General features: G+C 46.0%; 1 protein-coding gene and 2 pseudogenes across 1 annotated transcript in view; all 3 read left to right on the top strand.

Moving 5' to 3' along the window:
- Nucleotides 1–2681: 2681 nt before the first annotated feature.
- LOC139253730 (contactin-associated protein-like 5) overlaps nucleotides 2682–19602 on the top strand; it is a 1639232-nt gene continuing 1622311 nt past the window's right edge. The window contains exons 1-3 of the mRNA XM_070873523.1: nucleotides 2682–2745; nucleotides 3332–3442; nucleotides 19282–19475. Of these exons, the coding sequence (XP_070729624.1) occupies nucleotides 2682–2745; nucleotides 3332–3442; nucleotides 19282–19475 (369 nt within the window). The remainder of the gene's footprint in view (nucleotides 2746–3331; nucleotides 3443–19281; nucleotides 19476–19602) is intronic.
- On the top strand, nucleotides 8325–8443 carry LOC139260506 (5S ribosomal RNA; annotated as a pseudogene).
- On the top strand, nucleotides 8446–8564 carry LOC139260482 (5S ribosomal RNA; annotated as a pseudogene).

The following is a 19602-nucleotide window of genomic DNA, read 5'->3' as shown; positions in this document are numbered from 1 at the left end:
TGGAGGACCTGGTGCCATCCCTTGATTAGGAAGGATAATGGCTTTCCAATTAAGACAATCTATAAACAACACACTGGAAGTCTGTGAGCTTCCATTTTGTCTCTTTCAAAACTGTCTTTTTGTATAATCTCATTTTTTAACATTTATACAGACACAGAATCAATGTTATCATTAATAAACATTTTATTCTTACATGGTGCATGAAACACAAAAGGATAGTATGCAGTACAGCAAGTGATCAGGAAGGCCAATGAAATCTTGGGCCTTTATTGCAAAGGGGATGGAGTATAAAAGCAGGGAGGTCTTGTTACAGTTATACAGGGTATTGGTGAGGCCACAACTGGGATACTGCATACAGTTTTGGTTTCCATATTTAAGAAAGGATATACTTGCTTTGAAGGCAGTTCAGAGAAGGTTCACTCGGTTGATTCCGGAGATGAAGGGGTTGATATAAGGAAAGGTTGAGTAAATTGGGCCTCTACTCATTAGAATTCAGAAAAATGAGAGATGATCTTATCGAAAAGTATATTATGAGGGGGCTTGACATCAGAGAGGATGTTTCCACTGATGGGGGAGACTAGAACTAGTGGGCATAATCTTAGATAAGGGGCTGCCCATTTAAAACTGAGATGATGGTTCCCCTTTATCCACCCTGTTCGTTGCATCCTCAAAGAATTCCAGCAAATTTGTCAAACATGACTTCCCCTTCATAAATCCATGCTGACTCTGCCTGACCAAATTATGCTTTTCCAAATGTCCTGCTACTGCTTCTTTAATAATGGACTCCAATATTTTCCCAACCACAGATATTAGACTAACTGGTCTATAGTTTCCGACAGATTGGATAGGCTGGATTTGTTTTCCTTGGATCAGAGGAGGCTGAGGGACCTCATTGAAGTGTACAAATTATGAGGGGCCTAATATAGTGGCTGGAAAGAGCCTATTTCCCTTAGCAGATGGGTCAACAACAAGGGGGTATAAATTTAAAGTAATTGGTAGAAGGTTTAGAGGGTTGTGGGAGTTTGGAACTCACTGCCTGAAAGGGTGGTAGAGGCAGAAACCCTCACTACATTTAAAAAGTACTTGGATGTGCATTTGAAGTGCCGTAACCTGCAGAGTTACGGACCTAGAGCTGGACAGTGGGATTAGTTGGCCGGCAAGGACACGATGGGCCAAAATGGCCTCCTTCCATGCTGTACATTTCTATGATTCAATGAATTTCTTCTCTCAGAGGATTGTAAATCTATGGAATTTGCTGCCTCAGAGAGCTGTGGAAGCTGGGTCATTGAATAAATTTAAGACAGAGATAGACAGTTTCTTAACTGATAAGGGAATAAAGGGTTATGAGGAACGGGCAAGGAAGTGGACCTGAGTCCATGATCGGATCAGCCATGATCTTATTGAATGGCGGAGCAGGCTCGAGGGGCCATATGGCCTACTCCTGCTCCTATTTCTTACGTTCTTATGTTCTTAATTTGCAATAAGTTTCTAAAACACACACACATGCACATAGCCTATCTACTTGTGTCCTATGGACTCAACTTAATTACAACAGGAAAGGGAATGAGTTACAGATTTAAACAGACATATACTTTCCTCTGAGTCAAACAAAGCTCATGGTCTTATTTATTGCTGCTTGGTCTGTTCTGCAGAGAGAGACTTCCTGCTTTGGCATGTGGTCATCAAGAGAAAGCGAACAGGCTTTGGGTTCCTTTTTTTAATATCTTTTAAGTCAATTGTCTCTTAGCATAAGTTGGTAAAGCCCAGGATTGAGACTTAGTTTCCTGGCAGATCTTTAATTGGCTTTCCTCATATATGGTGCCGTTTCTTGATCAGGTTCATCGTTTTCGTACTAACACCTTTTATTGATTCTGCTAGTTTGGTGAGTTTCGATAGATTTGTTTACCCTGAAAGTCATGTTATCTTTTATTCCTTAAGCTCCGCTCACCCAGCGGAGACTTGAAATGGATGTATCCATTTTATGCACTTGAGTTCAAACCGTAGCCCATCCGTGTAATCGGCACTTTTGACGTTTATACATACACACCAAATTCACCTTTATTACATACATCCCATATCAATTCTATCATTAACATACACGTTTATGCTTATAGCAGATAAATGTAGAAATCCAGAAGTTACATTCAGTCATTCCCTGCTTCGCCACAGATTGTGCCATGGAGCTCCCCAGAGCCGGCAATCAATTCAAATAATTTCAACTGATGAAAATGTCCCCGTTTACAATGGAATATCGCTGGTAAACCCCCCTAAAACATTAAACCTTACCATACCAACTGCTGAACAACTATTCTGGCCCTGAAAAACAAATTTTATATTTATGGAATGTCAAATGTTTCCATTAATATGATTAAGAATGACAAGTTTTTAATATAATATTTTTTAATGTTTGTTCATGATATTTCAGCCCTTTTATGTATATACGATCTTTCTTTTGTTGTTTGTAAAATTTATTAAAAGTAAGTTATAATCTGTGCATTTTAATTTCTGGTTGGCTGTGTTTGAGAATTCCTCAATGTGATTGGCTGCTTAGCCTGCTTGGTGGCAATCACTGTGCTGGATGCTGATGATGCACTTGATTTTGACCTAGATTCGAACTAAGCTTGGGAGAGTGGAAATTGGTGCCAGAGAGTTGGCTAGATCTTTGTGGGCAGCTTTCGTCGATGTCAGCGGCGATCGCCATCGCTTCACCGCTGACTGCCAATTATTCTACTGCTGTGTTCTGCCGTTGATTTGCGAATGCTAAGTTCTACACCTCATGTGGTGGGTTCTCTACCCCAGTTGAGCTGTTTAAGGGAAGGAACTGGTTCAAGACATGGCACTTTCATGAGGGAGAAAAGGGATGGTGAATTTACCTGCTTCATTCTCATTCACCGCAGATTGGGGGTTGCAGAGCGCCATTGGCAGAGGACAATGAGCAGGCCACTTACCAATCCTCTCATTTGCACTTGTGTGTATTGTAGGAAAGCAGAACCTAAGAACATAAGAAGAACAGAAGAAATATGAGCAGGAGTAGGCCATTTGGTCCCTCGAGCCTGCTCCACCATTTAATAAGAGCATGGCTGATCCTAAAGAAGGGTTGAAAATAATCATAAAGAAAAGGGGAAAATGCGTAAACAAATACATATACAAGTTGCTTTAGTATGTAAGAGAGCATTTTACGTGCTCAGTCTTTGGTATACAATATGTCAACAATTTCAGCTTGACAACCTTCTAGGTCTCTGAAGGCTTTGTTAAAATTCTTTGCCGCCTCTCTGCAGCAGCAATTGTGCAGCTAATTGATTTTAACGCAATGCTTTTCTTTGTCTGGCAGATGACTGTGATGATCACTTGGTGTCTGATCTGCCTCAGCTGGTGTTTGATTCCTCCTCCGAGTTGTCCAGCAGTCACAACCCTGGCTTTGCAAAGCTGAACAGGCGAGATGGTAAGATACAGGCTATTGATCAACAACTATTCATGTTTAAGCTACCTATGCTGAATGATAAATATTTCTGTCAGTTTGATGATAAGTGCAATAGGTCAGATGCTATAATGTGTACTTCGTGCTATGCATGTACAAAGTTAGACAGGGGGTCCCTCCTTGACCATTTCTTTTTCAAAATTCAAGAACTTTTATAGAAAATCTTTATCGATGGCAGCATTCTTCTCCATCTTTGATTCTCCAGATTTTTCAAACATTTAAATTGTGATTGCTATTGACATCTTCAAGGGAGAATTGGTTGAGAAGAGTCAGTGAGCCTGATGTCCTTTGGCCGATTAAAGTCCATTACCGATACTCTAATCTCCCATCAATATATCTAACTGCATTTTAAATTACTGTACACCCATGCTTTTGCCTCTACTAATCATCATCATATTTTGAGTAAAGATATTCTTCATGATATTTGTTTGTATGAGTTTTAAACCTTGATCTTGACCAATTGCAATGGTTCAGATGGATGTTAAAAATTGAGACTGACTATTTGTACTGTACTTTTTCTGTCGAGTCCCCGCTCCCGATGCTTCCTGCCCGAACCGGAAGTACGGCCCCGGACCGGAAGTAGGACCCAGCAATCAGTCCGAACACATTCCGCGTAGGGAGAGAGCAACCGCCAACCCAGCATTCTGATCCTCGGCGAGATCCTGGTGGGGAAGAGAGGTGGCAGGGTGGGCGGGGAGAGAGAGAGCTGAACCGTGGCAGCGACAGTCGGCAGGGGGGGCAGAGAGGGAGACTGGGAGCGAGAGGGACTGGGAGAGAGGGAGAGACTGGGGGAGAGAGAGACTGGGGGAGAGAGGGAGACTGGGGGAGAGGGAGAGACTGGGGGAGAGAGGGAGACTGGGGGAGAGGGAGAGACTGGGGGAGAGGGCGAGACTGGGGGAGAGAGGGAGACTGGGGGAGAGGGAGAGACTGGGGGAGAGAGGGAGACTGGGAGAGAGGGGGAGAGAGGGAGACTGGGAGAGAGAGGGAGACTGGGGGAGAGAGAGGGAGACTGGGGGAGAGAGAGAGAGACTGGGGGAGAGAAGGAGACTGGGGGCGAGAGGGAGACTGGGAGAGAGAGGGAGACTGGGGGAGAGAGAGGGAGACTGGGGGAGAGAGAGGGAGACTGGGGGAGAGAGAGGGAGACTGGGGGAGAGAGAGGGAGACTGGGGGAGAGAGAGGGAGACTGGGGGAGAGAGAGAAACTGAGGGAGAGAGTGAGCTTGTGTGAGGCGCGGGGGTTGGCGGAAGGGGAGAGAGGGAGACTGGGGAAGAGATTGAGAGACTGGGGGAGAGAGGGAGAAATTGGGGGAGAGAGGGAGACTGGGGGAGAGAGGGAGACTGGGGGAGAGAGGGAGACTGGGGAAGAGAGGGAGACTGGGGGAGAGAGGGAGAGACTGGGGGAGAGAGTGAGAGATTGAGGGAGAGAGGTAGACAGGGGGAGAGAGGGAGAGATTGGGGAGAGAGAGAGACTGGGGAAGAGAGGGAGACTGTGGAAGAGAGGGAGACTGGGGGAGAGAGGGAGAGATTGGGCGAGAGAGGGAGACTGGGGGAAAGAGGGAGACTGGGGGCGAGAGAGAGACTGGGGGAGAGATTGGGGGAGAGAGAGAGACTGGGGGAGAGGGAGAGACTGGGGGAGAGAGGGAGACTGGGAGAGAGAGGGAGACTGGGAGAGAGGGGGAGACTGGGGGAGAGAGGGAGACTGGGGGCGAGAGGGAGAGACTGGGGGAGAGAGGGAGAGACTGGGGGGGAGAGGGAGACTGGGGGAGAGAGGGAGAGACTGGGGGAGAGAGAGAGACTGGGGGAGAGAGGGAGACTGGGGGAGAGAAGGAGACTGGGGGCGAGAGGGAGACTGGGAGAGAGAGGGAGACTGGGGGAGAGAGAGGGAGACTGGGGGAGAGAGAGGGAGACTGGGGGAGAGAGAGGGAGACTGGGGGAGAGAGAGGGAGACTGGGGGAGAGAGAGGGAGACTGGGGGAGAGAGAGGGAGACTGGGGGAGAGAGAGAAACTGAGGGAGAGAGTGAGCTTGTGTGAGGCGCGGGGGTTGGCGGAAGGGGAGAGAGGGAGACTGGGGAAGAGATTGAGAGATTGGGGGAGAGAGGGAGAGATTGGGGGAGAGAGGGAGACTGGGGGAGAGAGGGAGACTGGGGAAGAGAGGGAGAGACTGGGGAAGAGAGGGAGAGATTGGGGAGAGAGAGAGACTGTGGAAGAGAGGGAGACTGTGGAAGAGAGGGAGACTGGGCGAGAGAGGGAGAGATTGGGCGAGAGAGGGAGACTGGGGGCGAGAGGGAGACTGGGGGCGAGAGGGAGACTGGGGGAGAGAGGGAGAGATTGGGGGAGAGAGAGAGACTGGGGAAGAGAGGGAGATTGGGGGAGAGAGGGAGAGATTGGGGGAGAGAGGGAGACTGGGGGAGAGAGGGAGACTGGGGGAGAGAGGGAGCTTGTGTGGGGGACGGGGGGGTGGGGGGGTGGTGGCGGAAGGGGAGAGAGGGAGACTGGGGGAGAGAGGGAGAGACTGGGGGAGAGAGGGAGAGACTGGGGGAGAGAGGGAGAGACTGGGGGAGAGAGGGAGAGACTGGGGGAGAGAGGGAGACTGGGGGAGAGAAGGAGACTGGAGGAGAGAGGGAGCTTTGGGGGGGGGAGAGAGCTTGGGGGGCAGGGGGGAGAGAGAGAGAGAGAGAGCCTGGAGGGGAGAGACATGGGGGAGAGAGAGAGCTTTGGGGGGATGGCAGAGAGAGAGCTTGGGGAGGTGGGGGAGAGAGCTTGCGAGAGAGAGAGAGAGCTTGGAGGGGAGAGAGAGAAACTGGGGCAGCAAGAGAGCTTGGGAGGAGGGAGACAGCTTGGGGGGGGGGGCGGGGGGGAGAGAGCTTAGGGAGGAGAGAGACAATGGAGAGAGAGCTTTAGCGGTGCAGAGAGAGAAACCCTGGAGGGGAGAGAGATGGGGGAATGAGAGAGTTTGGGGGGAGGGGAGATAGCGAGCTTGGGAGGGGGAGAGAAAGTCTGGAATGGAGAGAGAGAGAGCTTGGGGGAGAGAGAGAGAGCCTGGAGGGGAGAGAGACTGGGGAAGAGAGAGAGCTTGGTGTGGGGGCAGGGGGGGTGGGGGCGGGTGAGAGAGAGAGAGCCTGGGGTGGGGAAAGAGAGAGATAGGATGGGGGGGAAGAGAGAGTCAGAGTGGAGGGTGGGAAGAGAGACGAGGTGAGGGATCGGAGGGGAAAGAGGTTCTTCCAAACGAGAAGTCACGACACTGTCACTATTCACTTCATACCCAATAAACCTGTTAATAATCTACACACTAGGGGGGTAAGGGACTTTGGCTGGGGGAGGGTTGTACTTGCGTTGGGGCAAAGGACTTCGGCTGGCATTTGGTGGCTTCTGGGGAACTCTGTCCTCTGTGGCTTCTGGAAGTCAAAGTGGATCGAGTTACAATTTGCAAAGTCAGTGAGAACTTGGGCTGGGCGGTTCCAGTGACACATTCCAGAGAAACTTCAGGGGGACCAATCAGAGACAAGGGGCAGTCATTTTTACAGTACAAATAAACATGTCCTTAAAAATTCGCATGCTACTACTTGAAGAAGAGCAGGACATTTTCCTGATGTCTGGTCAACATTTCTCCCTTAACTAGTACTGCCTAAAAATAGACTGACTGGTCATTCATCTCATGACTGTTTGCTAAGACAGAGACCCTGTAGCATTTACTCAAAATATGACACAACAGCACAAGAAAGAAAAAGAAAAAAGTCTTGTATTTATATAGCGTCTTTCACAACCGTCAGACGTCACAAAGCACTTGACAGACAATGAAGTACTTTTGAAGTGTTGTCATTGTTGTAATGTGGGAAACGCAGCAGCCAATTTGTGCACAGCAAGTTCCCACAAACAGCAATGTGATAATGACCAGATAATCTGCTTTTGTTCTGTTGATTGAGGGATAAATATTGCCCAGGATACTGGGGAGGACTCCCCTGCTCTTCTTCCAAATAGTGACATGGGAACCTTTACATCCACCTGAGAGAGCAGACAGGACCTTGGTTTAATGTCTTATCCGAAAGTGCAGCACTCCCTCACTATTGCACTGGCGGCCTAGATATATGTACTCAAGTCACTCGTGGTGGACTTGAGCCCACAAATTTCTGACTCATAAGAACATAAGAAATATGAGCAGGAGTAGGCCATTTGGCCCCTCGAGCCTACTCCGCCATTCAATAAGATCATGGCTGAGCAGATCCTGGCCTCAACTCCACTTCCCTGCCCGCTCCCCATAACCCTTTACTCCCTTATCACTCAAAAATCTGTCTATCTCCGCCTTAAATATATTCAATGACTCAGCCTCCACAGCTCTCTGGGATAGAGAAGTCCAAAGATTCACGACCCTCTGAGCGAAGAAATTCCTCCTCATTTCTGTTTTAAATGGACGACCCCTTATTCTGAAAATATGCCCCCTAGTTCTAGATTCCCCCATGAGGGGAAACATCCTCTTTGCATCTACCCCCCTGTCAAGCCCCCTCAGAATCTTATATGTTTCAATAAGATCACCTCTCATTCTTCTAAATTGCAATGAGTGTAGGCCCGACCTGCTCAACCTCTCTTCATAAGACAACCCCTTCATCTCAGGAATCAACCTTGTAAACCTTCTCTGAACTGCCTCCAATGCAAATATATCCCTCCTTAAATAAGGAAACCAAAACTGTACGTAGTACTCCAGTTATGGTCTCACCAATACCCTGTACAGTTGTAGCAGGACTTCACTACTTTTATACTCCATCCGCCTCGCAATAAAGGCCAACATTCCATTTATCTTCCTAATTACTTGCTGCACCTGCATGCTAACTTTTTCTGCGTTCCATATTTTTGGCTACGGCCACACTAGTCTGAAAACGCCCAATCTCATCTGATCATGGAAGCTAAGCAGAGTCAGCCCTGGTTAGTACTTGGATGGGAGACCACCTTGGAATACCAGGTGCAGTAGGTCTAGCCTGCAGCCACACTAGTCTGAAAACGCCCGATCTCGTCTGATCTCGGAAGCTAAGCAGAGTGAGGCCTGGTTAGTACTTGGATGGGAGACTGCCTGGGATTACCAGGTGCAGTAAACTAAAAAGAGTTTCATGTGCAAGGACTCCTCGATCCCTCTGTACTGCAGCATTTTATAATCTCTCCCCATTTAAATAATAATTTGTTTTTTATTTTTTCTATGAAAGTGGATAACCTCACATTTTCCCACATTATACTCAGTCTCCAAATTTTTGCCCACTCACTTAGCCTGTGTATATCCCTTTGCAGATTCTTTGCATCCTTCTTACAACTTGCTTTCCCACCTATCTTTGTATCATCATCAAATTTGGCTACATTATACTCAGTTCCTTCATCCAAGCCATTGATATAGATTGTAAATAGTTTAGGCCCCAGCACTGATTCCTGTGGCACTCCACTAGTTATAGTTTGCCAACCTGAAAATGTCCCATTTATCCCGATTCTCTGTTTTCTGATAGTTAGCCAATCCTCTATCCATGTTAATAGATTATCACCAACCCCGTGAGCTTTTATCTTGTGCAGTTACCTTTTATGTGACACCTTATCGAATGCCTTCTGGAAATCCAAATACACGACATCTACTGATTCTCCTTTATTCACCCGGCTCGTTACATCCTCAAAGAACTCCGGAAAATTTGTCAAACATGATTTCCCTTTCATAAAACCATGCTGACTCTGCTTGACTTTATTATGAATTTCTAAATGTCCTGCTACTAGTCTTAGTCTTGGTAGTCTGTCGTATCCAACAAAGATGTTGATGTGCTAATCATCAATGGCATGTGTCTTCAAGTGGCTATATAGGCCAATTCTGGATGCACATAGTCCCTTGCATGTCAGACAAGGGAAGTTTGATGTGCCTGATGCTGACAGTACTGCCACCTGATGTCGTCTATCTCTAGTGTCCCGCAGGCGTTGACATCGGCTTTCTTCGAAGGTCTGGCAGGCAGTCCTCATGAGGGTTCGCCACTGGATTTTATTAGCTGCTGTATTCTCGAGGTCTTTTGGTCGGATACCACAGTACTGGAGGTTAGCCTTGATGCAATCTTTGTAGCGCTTCTGGGGACGCCCCTGGTGTCTTCGACCTTCATAGAGCTCGCCGTGAAGAAGCTGATGAGGGATCCTTGACTTATCCATGTGGATGACATGTCCAGCCCACTGGAACTGGGCTCGCATGATCACAACCTCGATGCTAGTTGATTGTGCTCTCTCCAGAACCTCAAAGTTTGACACCCGGTTTTGCCAGCGTATGTGGAGTATAGATCTGAGGCTGCGCATATGGAAAGCTTCCAACTTTCCTGGTACTACTTCCTTAATAATAGACTCCAGCATTTTCCCAACGACAGTTGTTAGGCTAACCAATCTATAGTTTTTTGCTTTCTGTTTCCCTCCTTTCTTAAATTGGGGCATTACATTTGCGGTTTTCCCAAAATGTCCCAATCCTCTGGCCTTCAACTATTCTTCGCAACATTATGGCCCCAAGTTTCGTCCCGCGGCGAAAACGGCGCACCTCCGAGCTGGGCGCCTGTTTTTCGCGTCGAAAACTGCGCCAAAAAAAAGTCCGATATTCTCGAGCTCCTTGGAGCTCGATGTCTGCTTGGCGCGGCGCGCTCTTCGCAGCAGGGGGCGGAGCCTAACACACGCGCCGATTTTCTAAGTAGCAGGGGGTGGGTACAATTTAAATTAGCCTTCGTGGTGCCGGCAACCCTGCGCGTGCGCATGCGCACGCGCAGTCTCACACAAACATTGGCACTCGGCCATTTTTAAAAATACTGCAGGAAAAGTGAAGATTTGTTTCTTGGACCCCTGCAAAGGCTTGTAATTTAATTTTTTTTGATATTTCTGTATGTGAGGGAGTGCTTTTAGCAGAACTGCTGAATAAATCACCTGCTGAAATCAGTGAGTTCAGCTTTTCACTGCTAAACTTGCAGAACCGGTGCTGCATTGGTGCATGCAAATTAAGGACTGTGTGTTTGGAGAAATAAGAGTGCCAATTCAACTTTGCAATAATACGTGGTGTTGACAATGCAGCACCCATTCTGCAAATTTAAATATAAAACTGTCGATGTGGCTGCCTCTCCCTGTCCAAATGGCCTCAGTCCCCCTCACAGCTCGAAGGCTGTTGCTGTATCTTCGGCTGCTGGCCAGCCACTGACGCCGTCCCGAAAGCGTAGCCGAATGGCCTCAAGCACCATAAAGAGCTGCGTGTGTCAGGTGTTGATTCTTCGGCTGCCGGCCAGCCACTGACGCCGCTGATATCCTATGGCCGAATGGCCTCATGTCGGTCCGCTGCTGATTCTTCGGCTGCCGGCCAGCCACTGACGCCGCTGATATCTCATGGCCGAATGGCCTCGGGTCCGTCTGGTGCTGCTTCTTCGCGGCCAGCCACGAAGAGAATGAAGGCCTGCCTCAAGCACTGCAGCTCAGCTCGAAGCTTGCTGCCACTGCCGTCGAGACACTGACGCCACACCGCTGCCTGTCTCCAACATGAAAGGCCTGCCTGAAGCAATTTCACATAGGTAGGAACATGGTTTATTTAATCTTTTCTTTGATTATAAATTTTTATTCAGGTTGGATTTATTTGTATAATATTTGTATAAGTATAACTAAGGATTGATTGTAGAATTTATTGACTTCCCTTCCCCCCCCACTCCATCCCCACCTCGTTCCCTACGCCTAATTTGTAACCTACGCCTGATTTTCTAAAGTGTAGACAAGGTTTTTTCGAGCGTAAAAAAATCTTCACTTACTCCATTCTAAGTTAGTTTGGAGTAAGTTTTCACTCACGAAATTTTGAAATCAGGCGTCAGTGGCCGGACACGCCCCCTTTTAAAAAAAAATTCTGTTCCAAAGTGAAACTGTTCTAACTGACTAGAACTGGAGCAAACTAACTATCGAGAATTCAGATTTCTAATATACTCCGTTCTACACCAGTTGCTCCTAAAAGTCAGGAGCAAATCATGTGGAAACTTGGGGCCTATATGCCTTTATTTTGAATTTGATACCATTCTTTACTTCCTTAGTTCGCCATGGATGGTTCATCTGTCTCTTAAAGTCTTTCTTTCTCATTGGAATATATCTTTGCTGAGAGTTATGAAATATCTCATTAAATGTTTGCCACTGCTTATCTACTGTCTTACTCTTTAATCTATTTTCCCAGTCCACTTTAGCTAACTCTGCCTTCATACCTTTATAAGTTCAGGACACTAGTTTGAGACCTAGCTTTCTCACCCTCAAACTGAATTTGAAATTCTACCATGCTATGATCACTCTTCCCAAGAGGATCCTTTAAAATGAGATCATTAATTAAACCAAAGGCGGTCCCTCTAACGAGGATGACTTGCTTCCATGAGTTCACAGGTGTATTGATGAAGGACCCGATGTTCCAGTCTTGAAACATAGAAACATAGAAACATAGAAACATAGAAACATAGAAACATAGAAAATAGGTGCAGGAGTAGGCCATTCGGCCCTTCGAGCCTGCACTGCCATTCAATGAGTTCATGGCTGAACATGCAACTTCAGTACCCCATTCCTGCTTTCTCGCCATACTCCTTGATCCCCCTAGTAGTAAGGACTACATCTAACACCTTTTTGAACATATTTAGTGAATTGGCCTCAACAATTTTCTGTGGTAGAGAATTCCACAGGTTCACTACTCTCTGGGTGAAGATGTTTCTCCTCATCTTGGTCCTAAATGGCTTACCCCTTATCCTTAGACTGTGACCCCTGGTTCTGGACTTCCCCAACATTGGGAATATTCTTTCTGCATCTAACCTGTCTAAACCCGTCAGAATTTTAAACGTTTCTATGAGATCCCCTCTCATTCTAATGAACTCCAGTGAATACAAGCCCAGTTGATCCAGTCTTTCTTGATATGTCAGTCCTGCCATCCCGGGAATCAGTCTGGTGAACCTTCGCTGCACTCCCTCAATTGAGGGGGTGAAAGACATCTGTGCATGGATTTTTTTAATGTGTGGTGACCGCTGCACACCAGCCACCACACGGGCTTGACAGAGCTAGGTCGTGGTCCAGTGGCAAGGATTAACCAAGACAACTGGAGACCTGCTCTGCTGCATGGACCTAGTGCACACACATATTGCAGTGTGGGCTGGCCCGTGCTGCCCCTGGGCCCTCGGCTCTTCTGGGCCCCATACCCTCATCTGTCGCACCTTCGCCACTCTCGCTGCTCCTCTGCCATAAACATTCATCACATCTCGCCACAAATACTCGCCGCTCATCAGCCCCGACCTTCCCACTCCTCTGGCCGATGTTCCTGTCCACGCTCCAAAACGGTGACCAGGATTTTGATGACGTCACCCAGTTGCCGATCTCAAAATCCTTGGAGCAGCTTGCGCTGGAGATTGAAGTGGTATGCCGCTCCAGCTCTTTTACTTGCTGGGACTACTCCCATCAGTGACTTCTTTCCCTTATTATTTCTCATCTCCATCCACACTGATTCTACATCTTGATCTTCTGAGCCAATATAATTTCTCACTACTGCACTGATCTCATCCATTATTAAAGAGCTTTATCTGTCTACCTATCCTTAGGAAATGGCAATTAGCCCTGAATATTCAGTTCCCAGACTTAGTCACCTTGCAACCACATCTCTGTAATGGTTATCAGATCATACCCATTTATTTCTATTTGTGCCGTCAACTCATCTATCTTGTTATGAATGCTGCGTGCATTCAGATAAAGAGCTTTTAATTTTGTCTCTTTACCATTTTTCCCTACTCTGACCCTAATTTCTGATGCACTCTTATGTTTAAATGCTCTGTCCCTTTCTGTCACACTCTGGTTATCATTACCCTTATCTCTACCCTGTTTTATTGTCTTCTCCTTTCTCTTTAACTTGTTAAATTTCAGCTCACCTGATCCCTCCCCCCACAATTTAGTTTAAAGCCCTATCTACAGCCTAGTTATTCAATTCGCCAAGACGCTGGTCCCAGCCTGGTTCAAATGAAGCCCGTCCCGACAGAACAGTTCCCTCTTACACGAATACTGGTGCCAGTGGCTCATGAATTGAAACCCATTTCTTCCGCACCAGTCTTTGAGACACGCGTTCATCTCTCTGATCTTATTTACCCTATGTAAATTTGCTTGTGTGACTCAGGTAGTAATGCAGAGATTATTATCTTTGTGTTTCTGCTTTTTAATTTAGCCCCTAGCTGCTCATACTCCCTCAGCAGAACCTCTTTGTTTGCCCTACCTATATCATTGGTCTCTACATGGACCATGACAACTGGATCTTTCCCCTCCCAATCCAAGTTCCTGTGCAACCCTGAAGAGATGTCCTTAACCCTGGCACAGGGCAGGCAACACAGCCTTTGGGACTCACGCTCTCGGCTGCAGAGAACCTTATCTATCCCCCTAATTATACTGTCCCCCTACCACTACACGTTTCTTTTTGCTCCCGCAACTTGAATGACCCCCTGTACCATGGTGCTGTGGTCAGTTTGCTCATCCTCCCTGCAGTACCTGCTCTCGTCCACACAGGGAGCAAGAGCCTCGAACCTGTTGGACAAGAGCAAAGGCCGAGGCTTTTCCATCACTACATCCTGGGTCCCCATACCTTCCTTACTTGTAATCACATCCTCCTGTCCCTAACCACCAAATTTGAATGATTTAACCTAAGGTGACTGCCTCCTGGAACGCAGCATCCAGGTAACTCTCCCCCACCCTGATGTCTCGCAGTACCTGAAGCTCGGACTCCAGCTCATCAACACGGAGCCGAATTTCCTCGAGCCACCAACACTTACTCCAGATGTAGTTGCCGTGGATCACACTGGTGTCCACCAGCTCCCAGATGCCCTGCCATCTCTAATGTATTTTATTTAATTAATTAAGTTTTCACGTTTTCAATGTTTAATCCTAGCTCTTAATTTAAACCAATGCCCAAGTTTAAAAAAAAGAGAGAGAAACACTCACCAACCAATCACTTACTCAGAGCTACCCACTGAGCCACAGCTGACACAAGGTACAAATAATGAAGGAAATTATTCAACCAACCACCCAAAGAACCTCTAATTCTCCCATCACAGCATTAGCTGTTTCTGAGGTGATTCGAAAGTGTCCCCCACCACCCCCATACTACAGTTCCATGTATTGATTAATCATGCGAAGACAAACTTTGTAATCTCAGTCGTAAATTTGTCTTTTCACTAGTTTTTACAAGTGCCACTTAGTCCTAATATAACAGTTGAAATAGAATGAACAGAATAGAAACAGGCCATTACCCGATGTTTAATTTCAGCTGCAACTCTTCCAATCACTTTCATCTTTTATCAAATTCATTTTACAGGTCGCTGACTGCCTCTTCAGATTCAACCGCCCGCCCGCTCACCCCCTCAGTTTTGTATCATCCGCAAATGTGACCATTTTACATTTCTGAATCAAAGTTGTTGATGCAAATTAGAAACAGTCGGGCACTAACATGAGTCACTGCACTTCAAAAAGTAATTTATTGCGTGATTCGCTTTGAGATGTTTTGATGTGAAAGGAACTATATAAATGCGAGCTCACTATTTAATTTTTTTAATAATTGTATTTCAGTCATTTTCATTTAGGCCTAGATTCCAATTTTCTGGACTATACTTTTGAAGCAATAGTCTGTGTAAATCTTGCTTGTGTTGTTTCATATTTGATAGGCTAAATGGCTATATTTTGGGTACATTATATATTTCAGTGCTCCCTTGAACGTAGTGGGGAAATAAATAATTGCACTATCATCAGGGTAATCACAAATAACAAATCGGCAAACATTAAATAAATGGGAATAATTGGGAACTCCCTGCCACTTTTCCTGGTCCCTTGTTCAACCAACCATATCCTTAACTTTTCTGGGTAACTTTCGGAGAGTGATATTTAATGCCAACTCACACACCATCATTTGTTACGTTCTTCGCCCTCTCAACACCACCTTTCATTTTATGATTGCTGGCTCTGCCTAATGATCCAGAGATTACGTAACATATTGGCCCTGAAATTCCGGTCAGACGTTTCTTTCGGCCAAACGCCTCCGACCGGAAAATTTTTACGAAATTACCTGGTGGGAGGAGCGTGGGATTCCGGTGGGGAGACCTTCTCTTCCCGCGCTGCGGAGCATGCTACCGTCCTCCAGGTTCCCACGCAGAAGCCAATCAGGTACTGTATTCCACAGCTTTCTCATTAATAGCAATGGGAACTCCGTATCTACAAGTTCTCATTGCTATTAATGAGAAAAAAAAACCCAAACACACTAAACATCATAATAAAAAATAAAACCCACACCCACACAACTAAAATTAATTGAAATTAAAGTTAATAAATGTCGTAGAAAAAATATATATTTTTCCGATTTTTAAATTAGGGTTAAAAATAAACTTACCTTAATGGGCAGGGTTAACAGAAAAATGTGGTTTTAAATTTTATTTTTATATGTTCGATTTTTTTTTAAGTTTTGTAATTTGGGTTGAAAATAAACTTACCTGAGTGGGCAGGGTTTTTAAGAGAAAAATGTGGTTTTAAATTTTATTTTTATATGCTATTTATATGTTTTAAAACTCTTACGCTGGTAAAAGTACATTTTACCAGGCGCAAGCATTTTAAGGACATTCGTTGGGCAAGAGTTGGGCAAATACCGTAACCTTGCCCATGTGAATGTCCTGGCTGCCGAGATGTGTGCGATCCGTCAAGCCAGAGCATGTGCTTTGTGCGGCGAAAACCGGCTTTTGCGATGCCTTCCCGGGTCCGTACACATTCCGTCCGGACCCGGAGAGGCCAGAATTTCAGGGCCATTAAAACGTCTGCCAACATGCATCTGCTGGGGGGTCAAAAGGTAATGTGAGGCACGAACCTTACTATGTTGTAATCTGCATAAAACATTGGATCCACAGGAGAGAAAGCAATCAATATCATGCTGTTAAATGATGACACTCATCCTCGTTTTCAAATCCCTCCATGGCCTCGCCCCTCCCTATCTCTGTAATCTTCTCCAGCCCCACAACCTTCTGCATGTCTCTAATTCTGGCCTCTTGCGCACCCATGATTTTAATTGCTTCACCATTGGCGGCCGAGCCTTCACCTGCCAAGGCCCTAAGCTCCAGAATTCCCAACTAAAGCTCTGCGTCTCTCTACCCCTCTTTCCTCCTTCAAGACACTCCTTAAAACCTATCTTTTTCACCAAGATTTTGGTTATCTGCCCTAATATCTCCTTATATGGCTCAATGTCAAATTTTGTTTTATAACTGCTCCTACGATGTTCCTTGGGGCGTTTGACTATGTTAAAGTTGATATATAAATGCAAGTTGTTGTTGTTATAGTACCAGCCTTCCTGCCCATCCTCCTCTCCCCATTTTGCAAATAATTCCCTAAGAATCATCCCTTTATCTTAAAATTTGGAGTAGGACCACATTCAGTATGAAAGTGTGGGCTGAAAGCATTGGGCCCCACTCACTCGTCTCAGAATCATTGAGCCTCTCTCTGCCAAATCAGAGCGAGCTGACGGCAGTGCGGTTGGTTCTTTTCCTCTGCCGTTTGTTTGCCTCGCTCTGCCTTGTGCAAACCTCAAAACTGTGCTGCTTTTCTTGGTCCTTTTCGTCAGCTTTGTGCCTGTGGTGCTCCTCATGCCTGCACGATTGTTCTTTACCTCTCACTTATGTCAGTCTCATCATAGACGGTCCCTCGAACGAGGATGACTTGCTTCCACGAGAGTTCACAGATGTTTCAATGAAGGACCCGATGCTCCAGTCCTGAACTCCAGATGAGGGGGTGGAAGATGCCTGTGCGTGGATTTTTTTAACGTGTGGTGACCGTTGCACACCAGCCACCACACGGGCTCGACAGAGCTAGGCCTTTATCCAGTGGCAAGGATTAACCAGAATGACTGGGGACCTGCTCCGCTGCACGGACCTAGTGCGCACACATATCGCAGTGTCACATTATGCCAGTCTATATTGGTGTTGGTTTACACCTCCTGTCAGGCGAGCCAATTGTAACTCTTTATCTACTTTATTCTGAAGCCCTTTGGTCCTGGTGCAATGTATGCACCTGTGAGCATGCGCACAGGTTTGTGGAGCTGCTGCGACTGGTGTGCTTCACCACCCCGGCAACCAAATTTTAATTTGATTTAAGGTTTTCGTTAAAGGTTAAATTGTTAATTTGTGGGGTCTAGTGCCCTTGCCAAAAGGAGCATTTGATTTACGCTCCTACTAAAATAGTTGTGGAGCTGTTGCACTGTGAGTGACTTAGCCCAGCATGTGATGTTCCTAAGACTCAATAAAACCCCGGTTAATTGAGTTCAGGTTCTCCACGATGAGGCGTGCAGTTATGAGCCTGATGGATGAACTGGTAGTGTTCAGTTTTATTGTTAAACCTTTGCTAATAATCCAGCTAGTTCTTCACAGCAAATGTGTAGCCGTGAATTCTTAAGCAAAGAACCCATGAAGCAAATACACGACGCCTGGTATCTGCTTATTTCTTCTGAAAATTGTTTTAACTTTATAGTTTAATGGGTCTGCAAAGCATATTAATCCCACTTTAGCTGACACCAAATGTTGCAGCTCAGGCATGCTCCCAGCACTCACTCTCATGATCATGACTAGATGGCAGTCTGAGCAAGGCTGGATGCAATTGTAACTCTTTATCTACTAATTGTGGGCATTGCTCTGATTGGGCATCGACCAAAGGCAAACCCAGAAAAATGAGGTGGGACCCACCTAACTTGTGTGGCCTTTCAACGCGCCTGGCCCAGATAGAAGCAATCACAAGGCTTGGTTACCTTGAGCGTAGTCTCGGAAGTACCCGGGCAGTGTAAAGCTGCTCGAGATCTGGTGTAACAGGTTTCCTCACCCATTTCTTCTGCTTCATGCCCAGGAAATATGCATTGCTTGAGCGAAAAGTAGAGGAAAACAAAACATTAAAAAAATAGGCCCTGTACACGTTCAACAGTGTTCAAATGATTGCAGTCAAGTGCAGAAATATTTCCCCTTCCTAACCCAAGGCTATTGAAGCCAATTGTAGAGTGCCAGCAGTGCCCAGGCTGGGAATCTGGAGCCATCCTTCTATGTATGTTTCAGCTACAGATTGTTAGGAGAATGTTAGAGTACATTCATAGGATTTACAAAACAGAAATAGGCTATTCAGCCCAACAGGCCCATGTCGGTGTTTATGCTCCACCACCGATTCCTCCACCTTACCTCATCTTACCCGATTGTCATGTCGTTCTATTCCTTTCTCCCACATGCACTTATCTAGCGTCCCCTTAAATGCATCACTGTTATTCGTCTCAAGCACGCCCAAGTTCCTCATTCTTAATGCTAGTTCATATAGAACGATCATATCTTCTTTATAAATCAGCTGAAATTACCAGTTGCATTGTTTTCTGTTAATGGGGATTTTTTTTTTATTCGTTCACGGGATGTGGGCGTTGCTAGCAAGGCCGGCATTTATTGCCCATCCCTAATTGCCCTCAAGAAGATGGTAGTGAGCCACCTTCTTGAATCGCTGCAGTCCGTGTGGTGATGGTACCCCCACAGTGCTGTAAAGGAGGGAGTTCCAGGATTTGGACCCAGCGACGATGAAGGAACGCCGATATATTTCCAAATCAGGATGGTGTGTGACTTGGAGGGGAACTTGCAGGTGATGGTGTTCCCAGGCGCTTGCTGCCCTCGTCCTTCTAGGTGGTATATAGGTTAATATAAAATATGAAGCTTTCCAAACTAACTTGTGATTTGCATATCTGCACTTCAGCAAAATTCTGTAGATTATTTACTTACCAATGACTTTATTGTATTTCAGGGGCAGGTGGATGGTCCCCACTAGAATCTAACAAATACCAGTGGTTGCAGATAGATCTCGGTGAGAGGACAGAAATCACAGCTATAGCAACTCAAGGTCGATATGGTAGTTCAGACTGGGTAATAAGCTACCGATTGATGTTCAGTGATACTGGAAGGAACTGGAAACAGTATCGTCAAGAAGACAGCATTTGGGTATGTGCTTCACACTTCTACTTAACTCTCAGTGCTGAACACAAAATGTGGGATAAGGATGAACATTTTAATTGTGCAATATATTTAACAAAAAATGTATAATGCCGATAGCTATCCTAATTATTAG

Source organism: Pristiophorus japonicus, chromosome 3, assembly GCF_044704955.1.
Source record: "Pristiophorus japonicus isolate sPriJap1 chromosome 3, sPriJap1.hap1, whole genome shotgun sequence".
NCBI lineage: Eukaryota > Metazoa > Chordata > Chondrichthyes > Pristiophoridae > Pristiophorus > Pristiophorus japonicus.
This window is presented reverse-complemented; position numbering and strand designations above follow the sequence as displayed.